The 25,651-nt window shown below is 37.8% G+C and overlaps 1 protein-coding gene across 1 annotated transcript in view; it reads right to left on the minus strand.

Moving 5' to 3' along the window:
• The window catches only part of khdrbs2 (KH domain containing, RNA binding, signal transduction associated 2), a 54,225-nt gene that overhangs the window by 26,028 nt on the left and 2,546 nt on the right, over positions 1 to 25,651 (minus strand). The window contains exons 2-3 of the mRNA XM_030772817.1: positions 12,987 to 13,114; positions 1,122 to 1,238 (exon numbers count right to left, since the gene is read on the minus strand). Of these exons, the coding sequence (XP_030628677.1) occupies positions 1,122 to 1,238; positions 12,987 to 13,114 (245 nt within the window). The remainder of the gene's footprint in view (positions 1 to 1,121; positions 1,239 to 12,986; positions 13,115 to 25,651) is intronic.

Below are 25,651 nucleotides of genomic sequence, written 5' to 3' on the forward strand. Positions count from 1 at the left end.
AGGACATTTTTACCAATATACAGGACACTTAATCACCTCTCCTGCTCTAATCTAATCAGGATAAACACAGTGAATGGATATTGAAAACATAGTAATATCTCTTTTGATGAGGCTAGGAAGTGAAAGTTTACTGTATGTATGCACAAAGGATTCTCACTCTTTGTTTTTCATCCATAAAACTGTCAACGTTTGGCAGATGGCTGAGTGGAGAAACTGCTTGCCCATAGGATATCATTAATGTTACAGTACAACTGACAGTGATGTAAATCAAACTATCTGAAGGATCAACTTTCCACCTCTCTAATCCTACTGACTGATACAAAACACCAAATACCCAAACACACAAACAACAGAGTACAGATGCATGGGTTCTTATACATTCTCCCAGCAAGGAGCACCACAATGAAGTGCTTTCATATTACTTCCAAATTACCAGAGATGTCAGTAAGCGGTCCCCTCTCATCGTGGTGATTTGACACTAAAACCACCCATACTATGTTAATTTGATAGCTGATAACATCACAACTCCATGAGGTATTTTTGATCTTGACCTAATTAGGTCTGTTCCATGTCAAGAGAATACTATACACTCCAACTCTGTTTACAGACACTGGTATTAGACATGTAAATTTTTATAGATATGGACTGACGTGATCATATTTAACAATAGCTGACTATAAAGGTGCATGTGATATTGATGGCAGTACTGAGAATTTTGTGCCTCCCTCTCTTTGACTTTGCTCTCACAGCTGATCCTGAGCCCATGTTTCTTTTCACACTAGGCTGGTTTCAGGGGAAAACAAGTCAAAGGGATGAATGACTCTGCTGTCGAATAAGTGCTGTGTGTGTGTGTGTGTGTGTGTGTGTGTGTGTGTGTGTGTGTGTGTGTGTGTGTGTGCATGCGTGTGCATGTATACTCTGTTCAGCCCTTTTACAGTTATATACATTTTGCAGTTGTAGTGCTCATTCTCCAGTCTCAAGTGAGGGTATATTGGATTTTGTGCCAGTGGTCCAAACTCAGATGAATGATTAATATCTCAAATGATACAAGAGAGACAGTATTTCAATGCTCGGTTTAGAGAGATGTTTGAAAAGAAGTGAAGGGAATGCTATCGTCATACCTTTCCTTTATCTCTCATGGAGCCTTTTCCAAGGATGGACATCTTTGCTCCTGTTTCTTCCTGTAATCTTTTCATGGAATTGCCCCTGGGTCCCAGCAGCTTCCCAACAAAATTAAACTGTAATGGAAGGAAGGAAAGGCAATTTTATCGGCCTCTCAAACGGCAAGGCTCTTGACAGTTCTCTTACCAAAAATGTGAATGAATAACAGTCAAATTATGCTTTTTTTTCCATTGTGAAGGAAACCAGCTACAGTCCCACAAATAAATTAACATGTTTAAGGGAAAAAAAAAAAAACATCATGGCCACTAAACGTTCAGAATTTCAATCGCAAATATACTAAATAATTAAATGCTTTGTAGCTCTTCAACTATTGTCTTTGTTCCTTTAGATTTTCTATTATTTATGAAAACTGTTCATCCTTAACTCTTTAACAGATTTCAACTCTGTCAGAGAACTGCTTTGTAAAGATCCACCCTTGTCAGTCATGTTTCTCATCAATCTTCCGAGTCACTGAGGTGTCCCTCATCTGAACACGGTGCAAGTAGAAATCCACAGACTGGTCCAGAAGTCTGTGCTTGGATTGGGTGTAACAAGATGAGTTTTCTTCCAAAGGGAATTCCGGTAATACTATCCAGGTGATGAGCAATCTACTGAATACCCTCAGGCAACAACTAACATTTCAGACTAAAAGTGAGCCAGTGCCTATTCAAAACTGCTGGACCAGTATACAATCTTTTTCTTTGTCTCTGTTCTGCCATATTAGTATTACAGCTCTTACATGTAACATCCTTGGTCACCCATGTTTTATATATGGACATATGTATGGGCGGTTTTTCCATGTTTTTCTTTTTTCTCATTTTGGATTTCTGGTTGACTGAACCATAGATTGAGCCAAAGCTTTAGTGTGCATCCTTCAAATGTTTATGAAGGTCAGTGAATGCATTAGAAGTGGAGCACAACAGTTAGCTCTTACACATGTTGACATATTTTGCCTGACATAGGCTATGCCTAGAATTGCCTTAACACAAAATGCTCTTCTGCAGAATTTTAACCAGCTGTGGAATAATGCATATTGTGCAGTGTGTTTACCATGTTTCTCGGGGTAAAAGAAAAAAAAAGAGACACGGCAATAAGAACCAGCAGGATTTCATAAAAAAGTAAAGCGTGGTGTGGAAGCAGTGCAGCTGCAGTGTGTTGATGTGCATCGTCTCTGAGTACTTGAGCTTGAGGCCATGGTGCTGTTTATTTCTGCTCCTGCAGGGTGGATATGACAGGAATATCCTACAGCTGGCTCTAAGCCCTTGAGCAGATGGTGGCTTCGGCTGCGGCGCGAAGGCCCTCGCTGGGCGGCACCAGTGGAGTGGCCTGTTTTCATTAAGCTAATGAATGTCTGGAGTCACTCTGTGACTCCATGGTGGGCAATTTGGGCTTTATTAGGGGGCACGGTTCAGTGTTAAATGAGGTTTGAAATGATGCAAGCCGCTCCCCGCAGTCCCCAACACTGACAGGTCTGTGGATGTCAGGCATGTTGAGTTTCTAATGTAAGATTGACACTTTGGATGTGATTCATCTGATGTCCATGATACTGTGCCTGAGTGTGTGTGTCTATACAAGCAGAGAGCGATAAGATGGAGAAAGCTTGCGTGATTCACATACAGGTATTACACATAGAAAGTTTGCGCCTTCCGATGAATCAATGCTTTTCACAAATAAATAAATAAATAAATAAATAAAAATACTATGTTATAGTAGAGAGTGTGAGGAGCGAGTGCAAACTACTTTTCATTTTGTGAATAATCAGGATGGAAAGCCATTTAGACACGGTCAGGCAGCGCTTCTTTGTTCTGGGTCCCCTGTTTTTGAGTATCTCCGCCTGACTGAACAAATGACTTTTAATATTGGAATCTTGGTGACAGGGTCCTTCTGTCTTGGATGGAGTGTGACGAAGACAGCATTGATTTTTCTGTCAATGCATGCAGGGGTCACCCACTGACCACACAGTTCTCCATTATCACCATACTCAGGCCCATAAGAAACACATTAGAATCCATTTACAAGGGGATGGTTCATTCAGCCAGGGTCATTTCCAAAGGGCCAACGTTCCACCTAAGATATATCATACACATGTCAACATTTGCTCTTACGTTTTCTTTCATCACATTTATGAACTTCATTTTCAGATTCCACAAAGTCATGAAAAACGATCAGAAATGTTATGAATGAATGAATGAATGAATGAATGGGTGAATGAATGACTGAATGAAATTGATGAAAACGTCAGGGAAAAAGCTGAAGACCTGCATGAGATTTCAAACACCAGTGGAAAATGTACTTTTAAAACACTGTGCCTGTCATTTGAATTAAAATGGCAAAGATTTTAGTTCAGAATGTATGTTCCCAAGATGGCTGTTCTAGTTCGCTCTTCTCTATCTCTGTGAGTCTCAGTTGAATTCACGCAAACAACACCTTTGCAGTTGTGTATGCCACATTGGAGAACCTTATTTTACATATCCTTTTGTCAAGGGAGGCAGAGACATGTTTCTTATATGAAAACTTAATAACGTAGTAATTTATTTTTGGATGATTTCCATTCTCTGTCTCAACAAATGCATTTCTGTTTTTTGTTTTCTTCATATGCCAGTAAAATGTGGCCTAAAGCTTATTAAGGTCGACATCTATTTATATTATAAATGTTTACCATCATGAATTTCACCCTAATCTGTTGAACTGAAATTCTTTCACCTACTTTGCACTGGAAAATGCTTATTTAAATTATACAGTTACTGCATTTCTATTCATTTTGTGGAGGTTTTATCCGGCTTATGTGTCATTTACAAACACCCTTTGATTTGATGGCAGGGCATACATGCTATACTACATTAGCAATACTACAAGCTCATTTCGTCCTTAATGCTCTTCTCAAGGCTCCTGACTATCCAGCAACTGCTTATCTAGTCACCAACTCATTGCACCATAACTATAGCAACTGAATATATTTGGCCTTAGGCATTCCCTGTTCTTTGTAATGCAGCTTCAGAAATCCAATATCTTCACAGACATTCTGTATATTTTCATAATCGCTTCAAAGAGGTCAAGACATTTGCCATAAATGTGTAATGTAATCAACCAAAACAAAAAAAGGTCATTGAATATTTTTCTGTCTATTTTGGGGTGGAGGACAAAGTTTCGTTGCCTTGCCATTGGCTGTGTGAGCTGATGAAAAGCACAGATGGGGCAGGGCTTCCACTGCCAATGCAGCCAGCAGGACTGCCAGGGAGCCCCAGTCTACAACTGATGGAAAGATTATAGCTGTGAGCAGCATACTAGGCTGTAATGTCCATGAAAGATGACTTCGCTTCTGTGTGTTAGAGGACACAGGCATTAGCAGTGAAAAAGCTCAAACAGTAACAGAATGGCATGGCAGTAAGTAGAGGCTACAGAGAGACTGTGAGACTTGGATAGACGCAAGCTAATGGCTCCACATGGCAGGGTCTCTGAGTAGACAGGGTGCACAATCTTGATTTCAGCCCTAACTTTAAATGAGCTGGACAAACTCTCAGACTTTCTGCAGACTGATTAATAGCGACACAAGAATTTGATTTGGTCCTTCTGCCTAAGTTCCAGTGACAAGTGTATGCAGGCTGCAGAATCATCCAATTAATGCAAAACACACACACACGCACCCACACACAAATACACACATGCGCGCACGCACACACAGACACAAACACACACACACACACACACACACACACACACACACACACACACAGAGTCTTTGGCTTGAACTAGACTGACATGCTTTGAAATCAGAGTAGAGTAGCTCAGCAGAATGGTGCCATCATTTTCATGAAATGACAAACACTGTGAGCCAAGACTCTGAGAATAGCGTTTTTGCAGTTCAACAGGTAAAAATGTGACACAGCTCAACAGGTAAAAATGTGACACATGTTTATATATAAACATGAATATAAATATAAATCCCAAAGGGTAAAGGTAAAATTGCAAGCAGTTGTATCGCAAATGATTTACTGTATGATTTATCATTTACATTTAACAATTAATGGTTATTGTTAGAATTAGGGTCAAAATTGTACAGATGTGCACCTTTTTTGCAACAAACATAATGCAGGGTTAAACTGAGGTTTATAACACCAAAACAAGTTAAAAAACTGAGAAGCTATTGAGAAGTTTTTGTAATCTACGTCTCCGTGGCTGAATCATACTTTTATGAGAGAAAAGGGGGTGATGGATTCCCTGCAGTGCCTAACACCCTGAGCTTTGACACTGGAGGGCAAGCACTACAGACGTGGTGTAAACAAACAGGACATTCAGACTACCTCTGCACTGAGAGATGGGCCAGTTATGAGACCTATTACTCATTCAGATGAGAAACCAACTCCCCCCTTATTTGCCAGGCTTTCTAAAGAAGACCGTCTGTTGATTAAAACATGACTCATCACATTAAATACAGATTTTACACATTTGCATGAGAGTGTTTACCCTCCACGACAATGACATTCATGGATTTTTTTTTCAGTCTCCAAATGTTTGGTGGGTAAGATTTTTGCCACAGGCTGACAAACTGATAACGTTTGGTTATGCTCTAGGAAACAAAAAAAAAAGCCCACCAAAAATGTCTGAATTTCTCTTCAGATAAACACTTAGAACTACATAAACAAGCTACGAGATAAGTGCTTCATCTGCGCTTCTCTTTACAATCAAATAAACCAACTGTTTTCTTCTAATGCTCAGAGAAGACAACTCTTACAACTGCTAAACAATTTTTCTCTGTATACAGTCGGGTTCTTCTCTACAGGCTTATCTATGTAAAACACCTTCTGCAAGGCTGCAACTGTTCTGGGACCAGGAGTTTATTGGGCTGGACAACAATGGGATTATTCTAAGCATAAGACCTGTCTGAACCTCCGTCTGAAGGTCAGGAAACATGTCCCTGCTTCTAAAAGAAAAAGAACGAAAAAAAAAAAACAGCATCTGCAAATCAACGTGAAGTTTTGTTGCATTTATCAGTAGCATGCCTACTCTAGCAGAAAAAAGTCTCTACAGTTTGTCTGCAAAAAAAAAAAATGTATTTGGTTGAAAAATCCCAAATGAAATTACCAAGACATGTTTAGAGGTTTGGGTTTTAATACTCTTTAGAGGTACGTTTAGAGGTTTGGGTTTTAATACTGCTGTAAGAGGTATCTATTATATATATACCTGTATATATATAGCAGAAATGAAAGTTTATTTAAGTTCAATTTAAGAAACTAAGCTGATTCTGTCAAAAGGCTCTATAAATCTCTCATCTGTCTTCCCCCGCTCTGTCTCCACCTCAAGCTTCACACAGACACGCTGAATCTGTCTGCAATCAGGAAACACACCATCTCACCTGAAATCTATTGCTGGATCAATAAACAATTTAAAAATCTTTTTTTCTCCATGGCTGAACTGCGGTTTTATAGCTATCCTTTATATGTTCTATATTTAATATGTTTCCCCCACGTATCTGAAGAGGTACAAAACAGGTACAAATCCTTCATGTGTCCTCTCAATTCTATAACTGTTTTAGCTGAACTAAACTAGAACTATTTCAAGACAAGCCTGTAATACTTTAAAAAAAAGAAATGGTAGGAGCTCTAGCAAACACACTGTGTTAGTAAGAATGTATATAGCATGATAACAGGTAGCTGTCTGAAAAGTTTTCAGCTGGCAAAATCTTAACCACTGACACACATCAAACTCTATGCAATATGTCAGTATACAAAGTCGAACCGAAAACTCTCCAGTGCATCACATGTAACAAGTATAATCTTATTTTAAAATACAGGATGTGCTCCTGTCTACATTAATACTAATTTGAAAAGGTAACAAAAATAACTTCTTGGAATCTGAAATTGTAAATAAAAAAAAGACACTCTTCAATCTTTAAAAGATTAAAAACACACATTCTGAGGTGCTGGGTGAGTTTATGTATCAACTGAGTCTTGTCTTATTAAGAAAGCAGATGGCATGAAGAAGCAAATAAGGGAAGCTAGCCAGCTTTATGGTAAGTGGGGGTTGTGTATGGAGAATTTGTGCGTGGTAATTCTCATCATTCATCATAGTGGCATTTTTCTTCCCATCTAGGCTAACTCTAAACTGACATAAGACCAGCCAAAAGGAAGGAATCAAAAGAAGGTTGTGAAAAAAAAAAAATGAAAACGGCCCACTAGAGGAATAGACTGCCTCACAGGGATCGTGAAAAATAATGCTTACTCAGGAAAACAGTAAAGAATGAAAGCTAGGTAGGGCAGTGCAGAATATGAGGACATTGTGTGTTGTCATATCTTCTCTATGCCTGACTTCCACACTACACATCTGGTCCTGGTTGCACCAATAAGACTACAATATTACCATCACAGCTTTAAGATCTGAAACACACATAAATATTATACTTCTTCTTATACTTGGTCCCCTTTTTTGTTATGCCGAGGGGTAAATCTTACATCTCCTGAGATGTTCAGTGAGGATCTGGACTATTTCTAACCAGACCTATCAAGCCCTTGTGCCTAGAGCTTTTATAAGAAAACACTACATGACAAAAAAACTACATGACAAAACACTAAAGGGGTCATTGCAGAGCGCAAACATAAGTCTGATCCTGCTGAGGATCATAAGGAAACTTTTGATGACTTGCCAAGAGCAGATAAAAGCTTAACTCACTCCTCAATCCATTCTGCCATGGTTTTAGATATGTTTACTTCTGTAAGGTTCACGCAGTCACAAATTTGTCATGATTTAAAGCATTGGCAGAATGCTGATTTTTTTTTTCTTTTTGTTATTGTTGCTAGACACCTGTTTATCAGTTTAATACCCAGTCCCATTAGAATAATTTTCTTTACTCCTATACGATCTCTGCTCAGTTTGAGACCATAACAAAGCCATACACCAAAAGTTTGACAATTTCTGCTGAGCTGCCAATGTTCTCTCTCTCCTTAGGGACAGATTCACCCAGGAGACGGGGACTCATTCTTAATTACAGCACTACATCACTTCGAGCAGCAGGGCATTTGTTCAACAAACCAGGACACAAATAAAAGATCAGATATTAAAAAGTGGATTACCCAGAGTTCCCCGTCACATATCCCTGATCATTACTAATGTCTTTGATCAAAAGCACTTCATCTCTTTAGGAAAAATAAAAGACCACAGACACATAAAACAATTTCACCGAAACACCACGACTTGCAAAAATTCTCCATGATGGATGACTCCAATCCCTCTACTAAATCTTAATGTATGAGTTTCCATAGCAACCACATCTTTGACATTACTAGATAGCAATGCTGGCATTCTCATTCATTTCTTGGACTGCCTTCAATCTGTGATAGTCTCCTGCTTTCTATCTCAGCATCAAGGAAAGTGTCAGCACTGAGGATATATTGTAAATACTGTTAGATACCACACCAGTGATGAAACAACACAAGCCAAACTATTTCGCACAATACCAAATAGTATCCATTGCACCAGCAGTACGCTAATAGTACAGTAGCCTCCAAAACCATTCCAATTTTTGATAACAACGAACAAATAGGACTGTCTGCCAAAAAAACCCAAACCAAAACAAACAAACAACAAAAAACCTTATAAACATATAGAGGTTGTCACTTCAACAACAATATAAAGCAATCAACCACAGTGAGCTTTCTGAAAATATAAATTCATTTTTTTAAATAGAGTAACAATTTTCTACTCCTGTTTTCAGTATTTCAGCCACATTTCAAGGAAAACATTGGTTTCAAGGTATTTAATGTATTTGGGTGAATCTTTGATCATTCTTCTGTTCCTCCAACTTTTCGAGATTCTTTAGATTTTTCCACTAACACTGCTCTCTTCAATTTGAACTTCTGATTTTTGATTGAGTCTGGAGACTGAGACAGCCTTTCCATCATCCCTGATTTTCTGGCCAGTTAGCCATTTATTGGGTGACCTTGAAGTATACAGAGCAATATCATCTTGCTGGAAGATCAGCTTCCTGGCAGAAACTGGCTACTGACAAGAGCCACAGGACCAGCACAAAACAAAAATACAATCACTGTAAAACTGAATGTAGATATTTATTGTTGGGTTTTTATGTGTAGATATTTGTAAGATTAGCATTCTTCTTCAGATTCTGAAAGCACCAATGATGTAGGCTACATAACCATAAAGGCATCATAGTCTCATCTGGTGTCCAGTTCAAAGGTGTCACTGCTCATTCCTCTCCAATAGTTCCACTTTTTTTCTTCAAGGTTTTCAATATTTTAGTATGGGATGTCAAAATGTACTAACAGCTAATGAAAACACACAGTAGCATTTGCTTGATAATGTGTAAACTTCATATTAGTGATGTCCAATAAGCTTGTTTTAAATTTGTGGTTGAACACCCTCTAATAATCATCCAATATCAACTGACCAAGAAATACAGAACTACCCAGAAATATTCTTCCAGCCCTGAAATATTTACTTTGACAAGTGGTAATTTTACATCAACAATTTCAAGGCTGACTTTAAAGTCAATAATTTGGAGGACTCCTTTCATAGAAAATTAAAGAAATCAAAATGTCCAAGCCATTTTTGAGACTGCTATTTGAACACAACATCCATTTTTGAAGTTCACTGGCACAGAACATGTTATCATTACTATTATAAATGAACTCTATCTCATTCGTGTCTCACACTTGTATCTGAAAAGCCTATTTTGTTTTTTTCTCTTTGAACTGCTTTGGTATCATAACTTCAGAGAGAATGTGTATTTCAGAAAATAATCTCTCTAGCCAGCAGAAAGCAGACATTCCACTTGAGAGATTTGGCCAGCTAAAAGATATTGCGTACCTGCCAACCTCTCCACCTGCCTGCCAACCAGATCCCCACACCACCATCCCTCTTCCTCAACCTCTCCTTTGACTGAACTCCCACTGAGATACTCTTTACAAACACCAACCTCAACTGACTTCACAGTGTCCTAAGACATCATGTTATCCCTAGTCTTCTATGTCATTTCTCTGAAATTGTTAAATGCTGTCATTTCATTTAATAGTCTAGAGACTATAAACAATCACAGTGCTGGCTGGAGAAGGATGGGCTCCCCTTTCTGAGTCTTTTCTTTCAATGCTTCCTCCTATTTCATCCACAGCCACTGGTGCTTTAGGTTTTCTCTTGAGGCCTTTGTAATACTTGACTGAATTAAGATATGTGTGAATGCTTTACTAAAGCAGTCTGTAAAACAGGCAATTAAAAACTCTTTTAATCTTGATATGTTAAAATACTGCTTTACTCTAATCAAAACGCATCTCAAGTTTAGATGATAATGAAGACTCAATTAGAAAAGAGGTAATAAATTTGTATCTCGCAGGAGATGTTCTAGACATTTCAAAAGTCTCTTAAGCATGACAGTTACACAACAGAAACAAAGGGGAAAAAAAACAAAAACAAAAACAGAAATGCGCTGAAAAAAGGCATATGGAACGGCCCAATATCAGTGAGTTTCAAATGAGCCATATCAAACGGTCTGCATCATCAGCGAGAATGCACTACCAAACAGTCTACTCTACCAAATAGTCTACACTAGCAAACAGTCTGCACCACTAGTCTGTGCCACCAAATGGACTGCTCCATCAACCAGAATGCACTACCAATCAGTTGGCATTACGAAATGGTTTGCACTACCAAACGCTCTGCACTACTTTACACAAATACATGAAACTTGTTAAAAAAAAAAAAAAGTCTGCCTGCTTTAATGTGAACATCAAAGATATTTAGTCCAGGTAGAAGTCACTGCAGAGACGCACTTCCTGGGAGAATTCCTAAGTTGGTTTTCTTTAAACAACTTGGAAACAGAAAAATCCCCCACATGAATTAATTACAATCTCAGAGATAATTCTTTGGGTGAGTCGAGCGATAATCTTGACAGGAAACTGATATCTCTACCCAGCCTTGCATGTCTTCAGCTGTGTTCATGCTGATATCTAAAGTGAAGCAACACCAACCATAGTCCTTCAAGCATCCAGAGGATGGCTCAGACATACTTTAAGTCTCCTCTGCTCACACCAAACGGCTTCTATATATTTATCCATTATCTATATGTCTATCAAACATCATCTATTATTATCTGTTATCTGATATATGATCAAAGACAATGAATAACGATGACCTTTCAAATGGACTTACAGATTGAGACGATTAGCCAGTGTGTGTGTGTGTGTGTGTGTGTGTGTGTGTGTGTGCAGAATTAGAGTATGCTGAAGTGTTTTCCATACATGGACAATGCCAGCTCTTGTCTCTCTTGGTTCCAATTATCAGGGAATGAGCAAAAATACACTGTTCTTTCAAAATAATTCCTACAAAACTTTATATCCTACCCTCTGCTATTACACATCTCTGCATCTGTATCTTCACGGTCCATTCAGAGAGCCCATCAAAGGAAATTAGTCCTTTTTTATTCTGTACATTTTACAAGACAACAAAATGAATTTTTGAAGCGTGCTATCAATGTAGTTGTAAATTATTAAACATGTGATGTAAACAACACTATTTTTATTGGTATTTAAACACAGTAGAGATAAATAAGTATTTCAGCTTATACTTATTCACGTAACTGTGTGGTTCTTACATGAGAGACAGTCAGATGGGCATAACTCAAAAATCTTTTTTTTTGATGAAAAGAGAAGAGTGCCGAGTAGGCTTAGGTTGTCAACTCTGAGTAAATATGCAAGAAGAATAACTCTAACAAATCACTACTTTATCTGTGAGGTAGCTGGAAAGTAGGCCACAGCCTAAGACAGTCTTTGTAAACATGGACAGTGAATACCACTCATGGATGCTTTGATGCAAATATTTTTCAGAACACTTAGAGCTCAGTCCTAACTATCCTCTTGTACATAAAATCGAACTGATGTAATCAGTCTGAAAAACAAACAGACAGGTCTTCTCGGTTTGAAAGCTGGTGCTGCGGTGGTCTGAAACCTGTTTTTATTTACTTACAGCTTCTCTGTACTCTTTGGACCTGTGTATATATTGCACTCTTGTGCATAAGCAGCCAAAGTGATATGATTAATAGCCAGTCTCTTGGTCTCAGCTGTTGTCCATGAATAAAACTGAACCACATAACAAATACAAATAGAAGCAGAAATATTCAGCCACATGGGGTACTCCCCTAGAAGCTTTGTGGAGTAACAAACAATAACAGGACACAAAATTGATATTGTTGGTAGATGAAATGATTTTCTGCCTCTTTAGTTCTAGACACAGATAATTTAATGTACAGTTGCAGTCATACTAGAAAACTGATACTGTGGGAGGCAGCTGAGGAAACGAAGAAAGCAAAGAAATCATTCCTTGATAATAAAGTGTCATTCAATAAACTAATGTTCACTAAGGGAGAGACAGACGTGCTATACAAATGTTTCACAGAGTTATAAAAGAGAAAGATTGCTGAAAGATTGTAAAACAAACAAACAAAATAAATAAATAAAAAAAAATGTAACCTGCAGATTAAAATGAATTGGTCTGCTGTTTTAGAAGCTGACACCTTCCTGTTTTATGCTGTTAGATTCAGATATGATTTGATCATTACAAGAAATACAGTGTTCCATTAGGTATTAAATATCTGTATGATGGTTAAATACATTCTAAAAGTTAATGAGACAGAGAACATAGAATCCTCTGTGGTCTGAGGTCCTGAAGTACCTCCAAGCCATCTGAAACTTGCTGGTGTCTTTGTTCTTGACCCCTGTGCACATAACTCCGGCAGAGTTGTTAAATCAATCATTCAAATTCATTTGGCCAATCGTTAGGCTACTTTAACATTTAATTACGGTAACATCACAGAACTGTCGTCTTACCTTAGGGTACTGCTGAACCGGGATGAGCACTCTCTCTGATAGCTTTATGTTTTTATTACTTATGACATCAAGGTATTTCTTCACTTCTCCGTTTTTTCTCTGTTCATCCCCTTCATACTTCTCAATTTCTGGAACAGAGAGGGAGAGAGAGAGAGAGAGAGAGAGAGAGAGAGAGAGAGAGAGAGAGAGAGAGAAAGTGGAGTGTGTTTAGAACTCTGATTCTAGACCTTAGAAATGTTTCATTTCAGCTGTTCAGTTGTCAGATCTCTTTATAATGTGCAAGAATGTATTCATCAGCATTTTAACTTTCAAACTTTAACTCACAAATACCTTCTCAGTTCTAACTAACAATAAGAAGGTGATTACACTTCCAGCCTTATCGCCACCATCAGCTAATCAAACAAAGGAGTAAGAATCTCTTGGTTCAGTCAAGCACTATTAAGCCCTACAATAGAGGCCTGCTTATCATTCACAAAAAAATAATTGGATTAACTATTGCCAAAGTAAACTGATAACTTTTAAAAAATACAAATTAATTATTTCATTGAAAGATATTTTGAAACATTTTGTGATATTGTGTCATGGTATACATAAATTTATCAAACGAAATATGATTTAAGGCCAAATATGTTTTTTTAGCTTGTGTTAAAGAGTTGCTTGATTTTTCTGTTTTGAATATTCTGACAAATGCAAACACATAAAGCAGATGAGTGCTCTGGCTCTGATAACTGTTATAATTTTCACTGTTATTACTGTTTTTCATTTAGGTGAGACGTTGGTTGAGGTAAGATTGAAGCTGCACGCATGGGGCTGTTTGTTTTCTTGATTTTACGTGCTGCTAAATGTCTAATTAAAGTAACCGCAGATTTTTGACTGCTTATGTTGTGTCACATATGCATGCCGTCAAATCCACTGAGTGCTAAACCCGACTTGTTAGCAAAGCAGATACGAACTAAAATGGTGATATTTTTTGCTTGACAAATTTTATGGTGCTTTTGAGAATTGCGTCAAAACTGAACAGCCACAACACATTAAGGAGTCAAGAAATGAAGCTGTCAAATGGCTTTCTCAGGGGCATGCAGCCTGCCACAGGTAAATTAATGCCCAGCAGAATTCAGAATTATGAAGCTACGCCACTCTAGAACAATACAGGAGAGAGCACTGTATGAGGAGAAGAGAGAGAGAGAGAGAGAGAGAGAGAGAGAGAAGCTGGAGTGCTCTGCTGGAGAAGGAAGCTTATTATTCTCCTCCTTTGGTGAAACTCAAATTCAGAGAAAAATCAAGCTGCTTCTAACCACTGCAGGTTAGATTCACTTATTTTAACTTTGCACATCAACAAGCTGTATGCACAAAACACATGCTGTTCATCTGGACCTCTGGCTTGAAGCTTTTTGCAGCTATGAGACAACATAGCCTTGAGTTAGCTTCACTAACAGTTAAGTGGTTTTTCAGCCCTGTGAATGCATCTTGCATTTCCTGCTGCAGTCAAACTGAATTGGTTCACACACATAGTTTAGAAAGAAGAGGCTGTCCCAGGGGTTTCATGCAATATAAACACCACTGTTTTCCTACATATGGCACACGGTGTTTGAAAAAAAGTTCTCTCAGCCATGGGTCTAAGTAAATAAAGTGGTGAGACAATACACGAAAGTAATTTATTCATTGAAACATACTGTGAATTTGGCTGGTTGTTTTTGTCTTAATTAAAACTGCTATAAAATCACAAATAATAAGTTATAAAATCACAAAAAATAATTAGATCCTCATAAACTTGATGATATGCCTGTTGTTATGTTGTGATGAGTACTTTTACATAATTAAATCAGTTAAATCTAGGCTACAGTGTACTTTAGAGAACATATTACTTCTAAAAATAAACAAATCATGGACACATTTGCCAGAAATATGAGAAATATGAGACCAATAATTCTCTCTATAATTTGAGTTCAGTTTCAGACTCAAATACAATGTGAATATACCTGCCCTGTTGTCTTTGAGGCACTTGTAATGTGTAGGAGAGCCGCTTTATCTGAGTAATGTCAAGCGTCTGCACTGTAAGCCCTGTAAAACTCCGCTAAGCTTCACAGCACTGGAACTGAACCAGTCCACATGGTTTCCCACTGCAATCAGATCTAACAACGACACATCACTGGTTAATAATAATCTGAAGAGTTTATTTTTCTGGGTTTCTGTTCTGGTTGATGTGTCTGGACAAAAAATTTAAATAAGACATGCTCATCTTGCTTTAAAAGCCTGGATTTCAAATATGGTATCTATTCCACACACATTCCTAAACACACAGTTTGCTCGGATATGTGGACTATGGTTACGCATGAATACAAAAAATATATCCTTTCTGTTCTCAGGATTACAGCAAATGATTTGTTTTAGCCTCTCTCTCTCTTTCTCTCTCCCTCCCTCTCTCTCTCTCTCCCTTTCTTTCTCATACCAGTACAAAAGAAGCCATACTTAGCTGAGAATCAGGCACTGAGAGACTGACAACGAATGATAATGTGAATTTGATTTAGCAGAAAGAAAACGTCAGAACGTGGATGGAAATGCTGGGATCATAAACCTTCTTTTATGTTCTACAGAATGATGAGGAAAGACATCTCCCCAACACTTTGAATTAACATTTCATTTCTGGTCATAATTAAAGGCTGGGAGCATCGTGGTGATGAAAGAGGCATCACACTGGAAATTTGGGGTGTCTCTAAAGGACGACTCTCCTCATGTTTTGACTGATATTTAACAGTTTATAGAATTACTCTGAGAATAGAACTTTGCACTGGAAATAACAGCTTCACTTTAACTAAATATTGTATTTCAAACTCTGAAATGGTTTTCATCAGTTTCAACTGTCAAAATAAATGAGGGCCTAAGGAGTATTCTACTTGTTCTCTTTAAACATCTTAAAAATCAAATTTGCCCTCTCGGGATGCTACTACTCAAGAGCCAACACACAGTCTTGAACTTGATGTCTTTCATCTGATTTATCCACCACAAATGGTTGTAAAAATTGATAAATAGTTTGCTAACTACATATTTCAACAACCACGCTATTTCATCACTGTACAATAAATCAACTAAAAGTAGTTTGACTGACTCATGTGAACTTGCCTGAAATTACTGCGCCACTGTGAACCCAAACCTCTCAAGAAATCTCACAAAAAAGAGTTAATCATTATTTCATGCCACTAAAGAGAGCAGAACAGTGAGAATTAGACCTAAACTACAGAGCTGACTGACATCTGAATTGATGAATGAAGAGTAGAGAACTAAGAAAAGAAAACAGAGCCATTGTTTTCCTGATACCAAATATATGATTCGAGTCTGACTGATATAGGATTTTTAAGACCGATACCGATTTTGATATTTGAGGATTTAAAAATCTGATAATGATATATTGGCCAATTTTCTCTCTCTCTCTCTCTCTCTCTCTCTCTCTCTCTTTCTCTCTCTCTCTCACTCTCTCTTTTCCCAGAAATACATAACATAGGTTTTCCCTAACATTTGTTATGTGTAGTTATTTAAGAGTCCTCACCAAGATAACATGACATAATGCAGTTTAAAAATAAACTTGTTTTATTGTCATAAATAGTACTTTGAACAAAAGTACAACAAAATATATGAAAGTTCTGATAAATAATGCAGTAAACTGATGAAGTGACCTAGAGTAAATGCTGCTGTTGAATGCTTCTAGTACTACATGACTGTCTGCAGCAAGGACTTGCAACTTTGGGATTTCACACTACACGTTTGAAAGAGAAGCTAATCAGTGGTTCTCAATCCTGTTCCTGGGGGACCCCTGCTCTGCAAGTTTTCCATCTTTCCCTGCTCTACCTACCTGACTGAAATCATCAGTGGCACTTTTGATTGGCTGAACACACCTGATTTAATCAAGAGCATGTTAATCATACAAATCAGGTGTGTTTGGACTAAAGATAGATAGAAGATATGCAGAGCAGGGGTCCCCCAGATGCAGGATTGAGAACCACTGAGCTTGATTTTAACTTTGTTTGACTACCAAGCCATGTTAGATACTTGTTCAGCTCACGTTTATTTACGCGTCCCCTCTGGTTTAATAATTTCCAACACACCAACTGTAACTACAGAAATGCAAGTTAAACGCTATAATTTAACTGCTCATTGATGTTAGCGGTCTTCCACTGATAAACATAGCATTAGCTAGCTTTGAGGGTAACCTAATCTAGCAATGGACAGCGTTATAAGCTGCTGCAAGTGATGTTGCCAGAGAATTTTTAGAAGTGACATGGGAGAAATAATATGACCGTTGTTTGTTTACTAACTACAACTGCCTTACTGTTTCATAAATAAACCTTCTAATGTAATTTTGATGTTGGACTGATGGTACTGGTTCTCACGTTACTGCAGGAAACCAGGTATGGCTGACATGAATGTCATAACATGGTTGAAGGATCCATCTTCCATCTCTCCGTTTCTTTTTTAACTGTCATTTATCGCCCGTTATAAACGCTGATACCGATTTATCTGCAATTAGCTCATATCGGCCGATAATATCAGCACACGATTTATCAGTCGGGCTCTACATATGATATTGTGATATATGATATTATGATACAAAATCCTAACCCTAAATTTGCACCAGTGTAGAGAACTTCTGTTTTTGAAGCTGTGAGTAAACTGTCTGTTTGTTTCCAGCATCTGCTGATTATACTTGGCTATAACTTGCTCTGTAAAGCCCCCAGTGGACTGTAGAGAACGGACGCTACCAGTGGAGGTCGCGTGTTCTCCAGAGGTTTGGCAGCTCGTGTTATTTGATCTGAAGGAAGATAAAGAGGATAAAAGCACCTATATCTGATTTAATGATGATAAAGCACAAACAGCAATAATAAAGCCGACCAGTTTTGTGATTAGAAGCTTTCTTTTTAATAGAAATCTGTTGATTCTGAAGCTTAGCAAAGTCATGGGTTTTACCTGCATGCATATTCACTCTGTTGTCTTTGAAGTTTAGTTGAAACCAATACTTGTGGTCTATACTGTTCAGTACCAACCTCACCAACCATGAGGAGGACAGTAGGTCTCTGTTCCCTATGGGAGGAGTTGTAAATGGTTTGTTATATTATCTCAAAGTTTCACTAGGTAACACGCTAGACATTGTTCTGTTATCTACTTCCTGCTTACAATATTTACCCATTTTATTTAAAAAATATTGTCATAGTCACACATCTAGAGAGTGCATTGGTCCCTGGGGGGCACTCTATCAAAATGATGAAATATTGATAAAATGTCCAAATTTCTGTCTTTGATAACAATACTTACATTGAAATGCACCCTTCAATGTCACAAAATAGCTGGACAATGACTGCATCTTCACAGGGATTTCCAGAGAAAAAAAATAATAAAAAGAATCACCTCAGTAAAATGCTCTTTTCAGGCTATGTCTATTGAATCACTGCATTTGACCTTCACTGTTATGAGAAACATAAAAAGGGACAGTGAAAAGGAGTACTGTAAGTAGTACTTTTAGTAGTATTAGTGAAGTGGTGGTGAATGACTTTTGGACTTACTGGGTAAATTAATCTCTTTTTGAGATAACCCTCGCTGAAATCTCCTTTGATAAACATTGTGTCTGCTCTTGCATGACAAACCAATGCTCTTGGAATGGATCTCACATCTTTCACATTTTTTTATCGCCTTGTTTCCTAAAATAGGCTGACTTAACCTTGTATGCAAACAGTCTTAAAAGGATGGTTAACTATTTCAATTCTTTTTTTCTTTTTTTTTTTAAAGGTTTCTTGTCACTGTCACCTTGGGCTTGCACACTAGGGGTCTCAGGGTTGGTTTTCACAAAGTTGCCTTGTGACAATGTCCATTGTAAAAAGCTCTAAACAAATGCAGTTGACCTGTACTGAACTGAACTGTACTAAATCAAACTAAATTGAATTGAAACAGTGCGATTTAAAATGTAACTTTTATTTTCTCTACCTACCAATATCTTGCAATTCTTGTTTTTTTTTTCCTATACCAAGACAAGAAGCTTCTTAAGACCAGTCTAACAAAAAAGCACACATGTTACCTTCACTGATAGCATTCATCTTTACATCTGTCACAGCCTGCACCTCCATTTTGGACTCTTATTTTGTTCTGTCTTTGTGCTCCTGTTCTGTGTCTGTCTCCGCCCCTCACCTGTTCCTGTTTGTCTCGTTTATTAACCTCGTTAATTTGTACCAATCCTGTTTTGCCCTGTTTAGTTCTCCCTCTGTATTTAAGCCCTTGTGTTTGCCTTGTCCTTTGTCTATTGTTGTTTGTGTTTGCGTTTGCGTTTTGAACACACTGTTTCGCTGCACCTTTTGTTATCGGTTTTTGTTCCTGTTTTGCACCTGTATTTTTATCTTCAGTTTGTGAGTGAAGTCCTCCTTTTGTCACCTTCATCATCGTGTCTTGCACTTGAGTCCTGCACCACACCACCAGCGTGACAACATCTTAAACACACGTGAAAGCAGGGTCAAGTCCAGCCTAACCTCTACCCTGCTCTATCCAGGATCTATTCCCACCCACCCACTTCTTACCAGCTGTTTACATCTAATTTCTTATTGTTGAAAACTCAGTACAAAGAATATACCAAGTGAGGTATATCGAACATGGATGTGTGTAATCTTTTAGTTGAATCTTTCAGTTTCTCTGTTAATATTTCACCTTATACAGTCCACTCTCTTTATGTGCATAACTCAGTGTACAGCTATGATGTCCTTGGATGTATTACACCTATTGAAGAACTATTTTTGTTTGGTCTATTGTACTAAGACACATTACTGAATCCATTTGATTAGCCCCAAGGAAACAATGATCTTTTCAGGCTTCAATAGTCACAGACAATAAGTTGTGTTCAAATAGCTTTATCAAATCAAAATCAAGACCAAAGTGAAACTGAATGAGAAAAAGAGAGCATAACCTAAACAGAAAAAAAAGACAGAGCGAGAGTCCATGAAAAATGTAAATTTTTTTAACTTAGGTTTTGTGTCTCTTGTCTTGTGAAATATTAATGAAAAGTTGGTGATTTGTTGTGTTTTTTTTTTGCCAGATGTTTCTAGAATGTAAAGAGCTCACTGACAATTGTTGTTGCCCCACACTGTAACACAGAACATCTTATTTCCTCTTCATTAGTCATGTGTGAGCTGCACTATCCTTCTCTCTGAACTACTTGCAGAGAAGAAATGCCTCAACTCTTTAAGAGAGTTGGTCGGCAGATGTCAGCACAGCAGGGACCCTGTTCTTTCAAGGGTTGCCATAACTAAATTAGAAAACTGACTCACATTAATTAAGTTAGGAATTATGCTAGCAAGTAGGAATTTTTGAAGGTTGTTAGACATGGGACAGCAAACATTTATTCATATTTTAAAAGAAAATTCATATAAATTGGTCATAACAATTCAAGTCTCAGTAAAAGTACAACTTCAGCTTGCCCAGTGCACATGCCGTTTACTGTGGGTAGTCAATTATTAATTAATTATTATTGTTATTGAATCAAATTTGTTTCCAAAAGTATTGTTTTTAAAGGGAAATCATACAACAACACATTCATTTTCTAAGCCACTTATCCTAATTAGGGTTACAGGAGCCTATCCCAGCAGTCCTTGTGCAAAAGGCGGGCAAACACCCCAGACAGGTCACCAGTTTATCGCAGGGCAGACACGCCTTTCTCCACACAGAAAGGACGCTGGCCGCCTGGCCAGGAATCAAACCCAGGATCTTATTGCTATGAGGCAACAGCTCTACCCACTGCACCACCATAATGTCATATGGAATTCATAAATACACCATTAAGGCCAATTTATACTTCTGTGTCGAATCTACACCGCACCTACGGCTCTATGTAGCTGCAAACCCTACACCGTAGCCTGACGCGCACAGGGGCACCGGAAGCTGGGGGGCAGGGAGGCACTTGCCCCCTCACTTTTGGCCAAGCGCGCTTTTGGTCCGGTTCGTTTACTTGTAAAATCACAAGAAAATCCAACAATACCTAGCATAGAAAACAGTCAAGAGTTGTCATGTCTTCATTTATTCTGTAACATTTGTTTACCTATACAAACCTACCTAAACATCCCATCACTCAGTTTGCTAAACTCAACAAGTTAGCATTACCTTTGTGTTCACACACAGGCTACTTCGACTACATATGATGCAGCCTCCCTAGTCTGAAGAAAATAAACCTACCGATCTCTAAATTAGCGTACAACAGAATGTCTGAACTCACTGAAAAAAAGCAAAAGCTCTCGCAAACCTAAGTATCAATCTGGAGAAGTCAAGAATTAAACGCGACTTGGAGGATCTGGAGTTGCATTTGATTCTCTACTTTTCCAGAATGATAATTTGGTTTGTGAGAGCTTTCGTAAGGCTCCAGCTCTTCAGCTCCAGTGTCTGCGTTTTGACAGTTTTGACTGCATCAAATTAGAAGTCGCGTAATTGCAATGTGGCACACGCTATGATATCCTGGTAGCGCCACTGCCTTTATGCTCTCCGTTTCTGTCTTAAACTGCAGGAAAATGGTGCATTTAGCTGCCAGAATTAAGAAAATTTTCCCCGGGGGAGGATGCCCCCGACTGCCCTACAGGTGTGGGTTTGCCCTGTTTTCTTGCCCCCCCCCCCCCCCACTTTAAAACTTGTTCTGGTGCCGCTGGACGCGCACCTCCCCAGAAATGTAACTACGCGTCGCTTCGACGCACATCAATGCAGTCTGCAACAACTGTGATTGGTCTGCTTGGTAGCATCAACCTCCTTCTGCCTAAATCGGTTCAATGGTTGTACACACCATCTCTTCCGATGTCTTCTCTCTTTTCTGTGTTGCAGTAATTTCAGTAAAAGTAACTCTTGTTCAACATTTATTCGCTCCAACTCCAACATGATCTGCTCAGTTTCAGTCGCCATTGAAATTTTTCGGCAAAATGGCAAACTGAGCGCTCGTTATTTTGAGAGATTCATTTGTTTATCCCACAAAGTTTAGAAACTAGTCCTTCTTTTGCATGCAAAACTTGTTTTAGATATTGCTGTGCAAGGCTTGAATTCTGACTTTTTATTTAACATTATACATGTCATCGTTTGTAATGCACGAAAAAAATCAACAAAGTGGGATAGAAATCCCACCACAAACTAGCGTTTTGGCGATGTAATTACAGAGCGACGCAGACACACTGCACAGAAGTATAAATGCTCACAACGGCATAGGCTACGGCGTAGGCTCCTCATAGAGTATAAATCAACCTTTATTTGAAAGACAGTGTTAATGAGAAACCAAAAATGCTGTTACTCTCCAGTAACAAATAAATATTTACTTTTGTGAAAAACAAAATTGTTACTGAACACTTTTCATAACTTTAGTTTGTTCTTTGAATTGTGTACAAAAAGGAAAAATAATATCTGAAACAGGCACTGAATTGAGTTGCTGCAGATCATTCACAAATGTGTATGAGTGATGACATAAGTGAATACTAAGCCACTTTAGTGCTGACTGATAACATTTATATATTAAGTCTGACAAACTCATTGTCAAACAGAGAAAAGAGAAGAGAGAAAATCCAAAAATACCCATAAATCACACGCACAAGCTTTTCGATAATTCCCTTTCTTCAACAAAAGACTAATAGCTCTTTTACTTGTAATAAGGTTCCTCAATTGAGCCTATGCCTTAGGCTTCAATTTCCCCATGTGGGTGATAGAGGGAGAATGTCGTGCACATGTGAAATACAAGAACAAGATTAGAACTTCTGACGACCTGCTGTGTCTCCCAGCAGAAGGCTTTAATGGAGGTAGTAGGATGGGGAGGGGAGGGAGGGCCCCAGTGGTACTTCCCACCAAAATACAGCCCAAAAGACAGCTCTCAATGAGCCGAGTGCAGCTGGCTTAGACATTGCAGTCACAGCCTCCACATCACTGTCAACATTTCAGTTCCTTTACTTTTACGTGATGATTACCTGACGACGCTGCACCTCCACGGCCCTCAATTCAACCATTTGGATTGACGTAAAATTGAAAGAATTCAAACTAATACACCTTAAACTTAATCAAAGGTTTCAGGTGATGAAACTTTAACTCTAGCTGATATGATATTCCAAATTTCTGAGCGTTAGAACAAATTAAGGTGAGACAAATTTAGCAGACAGCTCAGTTCCCTGCCACTCATCTGGGTTTAAATGAAAAAGTAAGACATCAGTGAACACCCTCATCTTTCAGATTTTTCAACTAAGCTTCTAGCAGCTAACAACCAATCCTGCCACAGCAAATTTCAGTGATTTCAAAGAGAGGGAGAAAAAATCAGTGAAGAGGTGGGCATGAGGGCATGTATCATTATCTGTTCCTAAACAGCCCGAATGTACTGAGCACAAATATTTAGAAAAATTACCAATAGTCCATTAAGCCATTAATATTTATTCAGTGGAGGAGAGAAACAGAGTGATGTTGCAGTTGAAAATTGAGGGCTGTCAGTAAGAGATGATGCTTTCAAAAGCACCTTCTCTCCCTAAGCAGGTGTTTCATCAACACATTTGGTTAAGGGGCAACAGAATGCACATGTATTCTCCACAAATCCTACACAACAGATGTTGGGAATTTCAAACAAACCAAAATAGAATATCAGCATAAACAGTGGATAAAGACCACACTTGTGAGTCTCATAGACTTTGCCATTTGCCATTTTTAACAATACAGTATAGCTTTTCTTTTTGTTTTAAAAGCAGGCCTGTATACAGACTCTGAAATATTTGTCAGTCATAGATAAATAAAACGTAAGAACTAGGTTTGCAAAGAGAATTGAAAGAGGACAAACATCTTAAAAGCTTGGAAGTTCAAATATGATTCGACCACAGTCAACTTTCATTAAAGTCAGTGTATAAATGCATTTGTTAATTAAAGTCCATGTATAAAATGGTTGCTATACAGCAATACAGCAACAACAAAAAATTGTGAAACACCATGTTATTATCTGGATACACTGTATTTTGATTTACTACAAGAAAACTAGGGTTTCAGCTGTATGACCATACAATTTTCATAATATTTTTCTTAACATTTTGATGAGACTTGCTTTTAATTTTATTTACAAGAATGGATTGACAAGTGTGTAAAATACAACGTAGTAAATCTTTTAATCTTTCTTAATCTTCTATAATAAATTGATCCAGCATAAATAAAGTTATACAGCGGTTACAAATATTTATATGAGCATTATGCCATTTCTTTCCATATCCAATATGGCAAAACACTGCAATTTCCACAGTATGGGTAAAGGTACCGATCATATTAGCTGTGATTTCTACATGCCACTTCTAGGCTCTCAGCAATATTATTTATTCACTAGCAGCATAGAAACTTCTCAGAACTGTACCCGATATAACCACACAACCATCTGGAGCGCATTACACGACCCATTATCAGTGAAATGAAATAGAAGAACACGCTTTATAGCCTGTTTTCTTATCACGGAGACCTGACAGAGATGTTGACCATGGATATTTAATAGATAAACATTGTCTGCAAGGTCAAAGTAACATTCAGACAAGACCAGAAATATACAAATGCTGTCAGCATTGTCTGGTAACAATCTAATGTAATTAATAAACTTGTACACGTATAAATATACATGCATAATGTTTCCAGCCCCTGGCAGCCCTCTGTGAGCCACCTTGACAAATTTTTTGCCTGACAAGCTAATATGTGGTTTTGTGCTGCAGCCATCTTTCCTCTGGCTTTCTTCAGTTTTAAAGTGGATTTCCTCAGTCACTTTGAACTAGTACACAATAAACAGCTGCAAAGTAGTACAGGACTGATTAATACAACTGAGATAACCCCTCTCTAGACCCATAGCTGCATTTTAACATTAAAAAATTGCAATATAAATATCGCAAACATTTTTTCAACTTATAATGGTATTATTATCATGTATCGTTGTTGTTGTTATTATTATTATTACTGTTATTATTATTATCATTATTATTGTTGTTGTTGTTATTTGAGTAAGGGAAACTTAACAGGAAATCTGAGTAATGTCTCTGCCGAGAAGCTCAAATAATTGGTTTATTCTTTGGAAAAAACCTGAAGATAACTGTCACAGGAGTTGGACATGAGAAAGTCCTGTCTGTCTGCACACCAGCCAAACCATATGCAGAATGCTCAGAGTTCTCTGCTGCTGGTGCAGTCAGAAACAGAATATAGAATGAACAATAAAGAAATAACTTTGAAGTCATACTTGTTTAAGAATTAGGCTCAGAGTCAGAGAAATCAAACAGGGGGTTATACAACAAAACCCGTTGGATTTTTCACTGAGATATATTTTGGATACTGAGACCACAGTAGATTGATATATGTTACATGTTCACGCATTCAGTCCCAAAGGAAGGGCATGAATGAGCTGTAATAAGATAATAAGTCCCACAAAATACATCTCATATTTAAAAGAGAAAAGAAATTATTAATCATTTGTCATAAAAATATAAAAAGGTCTGCATTACAAAAAGAAGCTATTAAAGCTGATCAAACTGAGTTAATTTCAGAGTCTGGTACACATGGTTCATTGACCAAAATGCTTACACCTCCCTTTTTTCCCCATAGTATTTCAGTTCTGTTCTTTCCTTATAGATCTCCTTTGTTACATTTCAAGAGTGCACTTAATTTTCTAGATTGAAAATAAA

This window comes from Chanos chanos, chromosome 4 (assembly GCF_902362185.1).
Source record: "Chanos chanos chromosome 4, fChaCha1.1, whole genome shotgun sequence".
Lineage (NCBI taxonomy): Eukaryota > Metazoa > Chordata > Actinopteri > Gonorynchiformes > Chanidae > Chanos > Chanos chanos.